The following is a 7,050-nucleotide window of genomic DNA, read 5'->3' as shown; positions in this document are numbered from 1 at the left end:
ATGATATCAGCTTTATAACTTTTTGAACTTCTTTGAGTTGTACTCATTTGCACGAAATAAGCATTGGATGTATGTTTTTAAAACACGTTTGTTGATTGCTTCAAGATACAATGTGATAATATATATTCTTTAACAACTATAGGTAATCTGACATTCTTTCCAGTTTGATCTAGTCCTCCACCGTGGTATGAACATGTTGCTTTTACAATTTGGTACGTTAACGATAATCATTACCTCAGAATATCTTTGGCAGAAGGGCACATGATGTCTTCTATTGTGCCAAATTGGTTTCGTTCAAATATGATTGCGCAATCGCATGAGCTACTCCGTACATAACCCAAATAAATAAGTACGAGCAACTGTTATCTAGTAATCGTACTACATAATTTATTTCACTTGATTGAGTTGCAATATTTTCAAACTTTTTGTACTTTATTTGTTGATTTATCAATTAACTTATGTTGATGATATTTTTTGTATTAAATTATTTTATCTTTATAGCTTTAAACATTTATTTATAAAAATACATATATAAATTATTAATTAATTAGAACGTTAACAATACAATTATAATAACTAAAAATAATTTATAGTTATTTGAGCTAAGTTAGAAATAGTTAAGTTGGAAATTTTTTATTATAAAACATAAATTTTGAAAAATAAAATTAAAAAACAATGTTGAAAAAAAGTTATAAAACATAAATTTTGAAAAATAAAATTAAAAAACAATGTTGAAAAAAAGTTATAAAACATAAATTTATAAGACATAAATTTTTGAAAAAAAATTATTAGTTGACTTTAACTTTAGGAATAAAAAGGGTGCAATTTATCAACAGAGAGGGGTGTATATATCCCTCATCCTTAATTAAATAAATAAATACTTTCCTTAAAAAGTAGTAAAGAAATTTATCATCCCAGTAAATATCCATTCAGGCTTTTTATCTTCTAGAAAACATCATTAAAATGATTTTTTTAACCGTTAAGCATAAGGTTTTTCTAAAAGACCGTGTTAATCAAAAATTGTTTTGATTGATTTTCATTAAGTCTTCTATATATAAAATTATTTATCTGTGTAGATTAAATAGATTTTTGTTTTATAGATTTGAAAAAGAAGATGACTTTTCTATAAAACTTTTTTCCAAAAAATAAGTGAGTTTTGATATTATTAAAGTAGTAACAAATGATTATGAAATCTAAGCGAGTAAAATAGATGTATGTAATTTGAGATATTAAGAAAAGAGTAATAAAGTTAAAATAAAAAATGATAATATTTATGATTTGAAAAAGTGAAAAAGCAAAATAAGAAAACGACATATAATCATTTACTTTTTAGTATAAAGGTGGATATGAATGTTAAAAAAGAAACAGGACACGAGAGAGATTTGTTGAATAAGCAGGGGACACACCTTCCCTCCCTCCCTCCCTCCCGCAATTACAGGGCGTCATCTCTCTCTCTCTCTCTGCCATCACCGCCACCTGCAACATTTTTGCCGTCTCTTCCCCCATTCTCTCTTTGCTTTATTACACCTTTCTTTCAATGGCTTTCCTTTCTTTAAATCGTTTCCAATACTTCATTTCATAATTGGTTCAAAATAAAAGCTATGATTTAAGACCTACATACACTACACACACGAGTTTGCTCAAAACACTTTTACTTTTCAAAGAGAGCAAGAAAGATAAAGGAGGTTTTTACAGGTGGGTTGAGCATCTTCAAACCTTCCTTTTGTTTTCATAATGTGATGAAATAGTTTGTAATTCCAAGGATTTCTTGACTTCTCTTCTTCATCTTATGATGATGTGTGGTTTAATTGATTTGAACACCATTAATGACGATACTGACGCGGTTGCGACGTCGTCTTCTGATTCTTATGCATCCGTCGCTGTTTCTCCGGCGCCTGATTTGAAGACGGTATCGTCTTCTCCGGTGCTTTGTTGTTTGGAGTTATGGCACGCCTGTGCCGGGCCTCTGATTTCTTTGCCGAGAAAAGGGAACGCCGTCGTCTACTTCCCACAAGGACACCTCGAACAACAACGAGTTCATGGTTCTCCGGCCATCGGCGGTTTCAACATCACTCCCCACGTTTTTTGCCGCGTTATCGACGTTAAGCTTCATGTAAGTTGTTTCCATGTAGGATTTTTCTTCAAAAAACTGATATATCGATGAGGGTTTATGATGATTGGTGTGTTAAGGGGTTTTTTTTTTTTTTTTTTTTTTTTTTTGAATTAGGCGGAGGCAGGAAGTGATGATGTATTTGCTCAAGTTTCATTGATTCCCGATATTAAGGTTGGATTTCATATTTTCATTTCAATTTATCTGCAACCAGATGATGAACCCTAGTTTTTTACAAATGGTTTGAATCCTGAATAACAGCTGGAGAAGAAATTTGGTGAAGGTGGAAATGAAACAGAGGTCGAAGAAGACGAAAATGACGGTCTTCATGAAAAATCATCTACACCACACATGTTCTGCAAGACCTTGACTGCTTCTGATACCAGCACCCATGGCGGATTCTCTGTTCCACGTAGGGCTGCAGAGGATTGCTTTCCTCCTCTGGTATTCTTTCAGATTTCTTCTTCCTAAAATGGTGTCATTTTCATGGCGTTCACACTTGATATAATTATAAATGACTGGTTCTTGTGGATTGAATAGAAAATGTTGATGGGTTTTGGATGTTGTAGGATTATAAACAACAGAGACCTTCACAAGAACTTGTAGCTAAAGATCTCCATGGAACTGAATGGAAGTTTCGCCATATCTATCGAGGTATATATATAATTCCAGGGTAAATCAAATACAAACCTAATAAATGTTACAAACTTACAAATCAGTTTTCATGTCACTACCATAAAATGAGCCTAAAATATGTTTAAACGTCATAATAACTTACTTTATAGAAGTTTTATATCACTAAACTATAAAGTGAAATAGGTTTACAGCACTCTTTTAAAATAAAGTGTTGAACTATAAAATCAACAATTTTGACAAGTGTCGTATAAATCCATCTTTTTATATGACACTTGTGTTTATAGAACACTTTTTCAAATAATGCCGTACAAAATAACTATTATGACACTTTTTGTTCTAAAAGTGTCTCAAAAAACTTGCTAAAACGCCTAAAATTGTCTTGTAACCCTATTGTAAGACGCTTATGGTTTGATTCAACTTAAGTCCTAAAGTTTGCTATTAAGACTTTTAGTTCTAAGCGTCCTGTAAAGCTAATGTTGTTACTGTGTGTATCATATATCAAACAACAACACATGTCACCATATATGACACGTTCAGGACTGTTTTGCGTGTGAAAAAGAATGAAAATAAGTTAATGTTTGAAACACTCGTATAAACCAAAACAAATGAAAACACTATGAATTATTGAACTATGTGTTGCAATTTTGAGGATGTTATAACTCTATTAGTTTGAGCAGGCCAACCAAGGAGGCATTTGCTGACTACTGGTTGGAGTGGTTTTGTGAACAAGAAGAAGCTTGTTTGTGGAGATGCTGTTCTTTTTCTGAGGTACAAAACTGTGTGCAGATTTGAATCTAAGCGTTGAAAATATATCGGCTAGATTTGGACCATTTCTCTTCAATACATGTTGGAACTCTCTTTTATTTTAAAGGGTTCTGCTGGACAGTAAGTAATACAATGGGGCTTCACTTTCACATATTCTGACATTGATTTTGTCATCAAGGACTCAGTTTGGACAACAATCTACCATATTTTGACACAGAGTGTGTCATGATTCTGTTGCAGGGGTGATGATGGAATACTAAGGTTGGGTATTCGACGAGCAGCGCAAATGAAGACTCCAGCTGGTTTTCCGGCAACCTGTGGCCAACAGTTGAATGACTTCACCGCGGTGGTTAATTCCATATATCAGAAAAGTATCTTCAATGTCTGCTACAATCCAAGGTAGTTAAAAGGTTCACTTTAGTTCTCCAAATCCATGTTTGGCAACTATGTTGGTAGCTTATTTTTTGAGCTTATTGATAAATATATGTTTCGTCCAATTCATGTTTCAATACACTAGCTTTTTTCACATTTTTCTTCTTCTAATTATACCTCTTATATTTACATAACTTACCAAAACACCCATCCTTTTAGATAAATTTACTTTATCATCCTTATTGGCTAGTTTTTACCCAAGCTTTTCATCTAACAGCCAGCTTATCAGCTAGTTTGCCTACAATGTTGCTTTGTAGTATTGTTTTACTGTATTTTCAACGGGAATCTCGAAATCATTGTGCATTTTCCCTGGATCACAATTGGTGGAAACTTGAATCTTTGGTAAAATTGCATCTTGTAGGGGTGGCTTATCTGAATTCATTGTACCATACCATCAGTTTCGGAAGCGTCTCACTAACAAATTCTTGCCTGGAATGAGGTTTAACATGCGTTTTGATACAGAAGATGCAGTGGAAAGAAGGTTTGACCTATATTCCCTACTAAAACCTTTTTACCACACACGATCAGAGTTAAAGTTCCCACACCGGTTAGATTTTGACCATTTCTCCTTAATATGTTGTCATAATCTGCTATGTTTTTTTGACAGGTGTACAGGTATCATAACTGGGATCAGTGACATGGATCCTGTTAAGTGGCCTGGATCCAAGTGGAGGTGTCTGATGGTGCGCCTTTTTATCATTCGTTTTCATTTTATTACTGCTTTCATATCTTAAATTGATTATGCTTTTCTTTTATTTGTATGTTTTTCCTTTCTCTTAATCAAATTTACAAATCCATATCGTTACTCGCTCTCTCTTTCGTCACACTTTTCACAAGCCGGTAGAGGTATACATTGGGTTCGGCAAAGTTTGGTTTCATCACCTTTTTTCCCTCTGTGTTTCTTTACGCCTTTATACTTGCAGGTAAGGTGGGATAGTGTTGAAGTTACAAAGCAAAACAGGGTTTCTCCATGGGAGATTGAGCGGTGCAACTCGGTTTCTGGAGCTAGTAGCATTTCGTCACCCATATCAAAGAGAATGAGGACTGGTTTTCCGACCATCCGACCTGATTTTCAATTTCCCAAAGGTCTTTTTTCATTGTTTCCATGAAAATTTTCTCAGAAAAATGCGATTTTTTTTTTAAACTTGTGCTTTATTTCTTACAGATGGGGCAGAAGGAGCATTAGACTTTGAGAAATCTACAAGATTTCAGAAGGTCTTGCAAGGTCAAGAAATTTTCAGCTATAAGAACGATTCTTATGATCATTGTCCCTCTAGAATCATTGGGCCGTGTTGGGAGGCAAAAAACTCCATGTTAACTAACTATCTCAGAAACCTCATTGGCATAGACTGTGATGGAACCTTACGAATGAATCAGGTCCTGCAAGGTCAAGAAGTACCTTCTGAACCACAATATCCAAGAGCTTATAATAACTCGATGCACCTTTCACCATTTATGCAGCAGCCATCATCTGTTTTACCTTTCCATAACGCAATTCGTCAAGCTCCTTATTTTCATCCTGGATGCGTTACCGATAACCTAGAGACACCCGATTTTGGTCGGGTATATTCAAGACTATCTTCTGATCCTTTGAAAGAACCGGTTTCAACTTGTGAAAGTAATTGCAAAGTCTTCGGTTTTTCATTGACCGAGGGTACGAGTCAACGTACATCTGTATACGCTAAGAACTCGTGTATGCTTGTAAACGAACAGGAAGAGATGCATCCAAAAAGGGCGATAGTGGAGGGAAAAGTTGTATCAATGTATGCCTTGGGTTAAGTGTTGGAAGAAAGGAGTTGATGAATGGTGTATAGCAGGCCAGCAGGAGGAGGATTAAGAAGATGATCCCAACATATAAGGTATTATCATCCTCTAATTATGTTAGAGTGATGGCGTTGCATCAGTTTGTATATTATATTTTGAGTGATTATGATTTCATTTTTGTTATATTAAACTGTTGCGTGGTAAAAGAAGACCTGTGTTGATAATTTTTCGCTTGTAAGTCGGATCAAGATGTATTTTTTTTCCTTTTGGAATCTACGTTTGGGTATTTATGGAAGAAGAATGGAGAAGTTATGGGTGTGAAACATTATATGACTTGATGAAGATGTTCCTTTTACATACATACATGGGTCTTGAGTTAATAAAATTGAAATTACATGGTTACCCTTGATGGTTTTGGATGTGTATCATATGCGACCACATTTGCCTATACATCGCTTATCAAACTCTTAAAACATTTCTATCTTATAAACAATTCTCATTCACAATGAAAAATACATCAATTTTAGAAATATGGAAGAAGAATGGAAGAATGGCAGTATCAAAACGTAATAAGCTGATAAATTGTTTTTAGTGTTTGGCAAATTTTGCTTATAAATATAAAAATGACCAAAAGGACCTTGTGAAATCGAACCAAACAGGGATCATCTCCATTTCTCCCATTTATGCGAAATCGAACCAAACAGGGACCATCTCCATGGAAGTGAAAAACCATAAAAGTCGACAGGCATGGAAACTAGAGAGGAAAATGTTAATGAATGCCTGATTTTCAATAGTGAATTCCATCGTCCCTATGCCTCAATCAAAAAACAGTGTAGGTCGATTTCACACCTGATTTCATCGTCCTTGTGCCTCGATCAGAAACCTTTATGGTTGATTTTCAATAGTGAAGATCAATGTTGATGAAGGGGTGTTTGGATCAAAAACACCTTTGGTGAAGGTCGGTTTTCGATTTTGCAGTGAACCTCGATGTCAATGTCGATTGAAGGCCGGGTTTCGATTTTGCAGTGAAGGTCGGTTTGATTTTCAATTTTGCAGTGAAGGTCGATGTCGATGTCGATTGAAGGCTGGTTTTTGATTTTGCAATAAAGGTCGTTTGATTTTCGATTTTGTAGGTGAAGGTCGCTGTAATAGTCTGGTTATTAATTTAGTTATATATATATATGTATATATTTATTTGTAAATATATATATATATATATATATATATATGTTATGTATGTATGAATGTGAGTTATGTGTGTGTGAGCATTTAGATGAAGAAAAGAAGGGAGAGGGTCGGCTATTAAGCCATCTCTCAATCTTTTTATGGATATGGATGTATAT

At 34.4% G+C, this 7,050-nt stretch overlaps 1 protein-coding gene across 4 annotated transcripts; it reads left to right on the top strand.

Annotated features, from left to right (window-relative positions):
- Positions 1 to 1,472: 1,472 nt before the first annotated feature.
- On the top strand, positions 1,473 to 6,064 carry LOC112523957 (auxin response factor 3-like). Of its 4 annotated transcripts, none has more exons than XM_025133653.1 (10): positions 1,473 to 2,113; positions 2,228 to 2,284; positions 2,372 to 2,554; positions 2,680 to 2,764; positions 3,424 to 3,514; positions 3,752 to 3,910; positions 4,305 to 4,424; positions 4,551 to 4,626; positions 4,867 to 5,029; positions 5,109 to 6,064. In XM_025133653.1, exons 1-10 carry the CDS (start codon positions 1,790 to 1,792, stop codon positions 5,720 to 5,722), a joined length of 1,872 nt encoding a protein of 623 aa, XP_024989421.1. In that variant the 5' UTR covers positions 1,473 to 1,789; the 3' UTR covers positions 5,723 to 6,064. The 4 variants fall into 4 exon arrangements, with proteins under 4 accessions (XP_024989421.1, XP_024989420.1, XP_024989418.1 ...); XM_025133652.1 differs by having other exon boundaries at positions 4,305 to 4,626; positions 5,109 to 5,320; positions 5,408 to 6,064; XM_025133650.1 differs by having other exon boundaries at positions 4,305 to 4,626; positions 5,109 to 5,561; positions 5,657 to 6,064.
- The last annotated feature ends 986 nt before the right edge of the window (positions 6,065 to 7,050 follow it).

This window comes from Cynara cardunculus, assembly GCF_001531365.2.
Source record: "Cynara cardunculus var. scolymus isolate 2C chromosome LG 12, CcrdV1, whole genome shotgun sequence".
NCBI lineage: Eukaryota > Viridiplantae > Streptophyta > Magnoliopsida > Asterales > Asteraceae > Cynara > Cynara cardunculus.
This window is presented reverse-complemented; position numbering and strand designations above follow the sequence as displayed.

Coding starts and splice junctions, on each gene's coding strand:
- LOC112523957 (XM_025133649.1), top strand. CDS start 1,790: ATGATGATGTGTGGTTTAATTGATTTGAACACCATTAATGACGATACT. Junction 2,114..2,227: donor TTATCGACGTTAAGCTTCAT/GTAAGTTGTTTC, acceptor TTTTTGAATTAG/GCGGAGGCAGGAAGTGATGA. Junction 3,515..3,751: donor GATGCTGTTCTTTTTCTGAG/GTACAAAACTGT, acceptor ATTCTGTTGCAG/GGGTGATGATGGAATACTAA.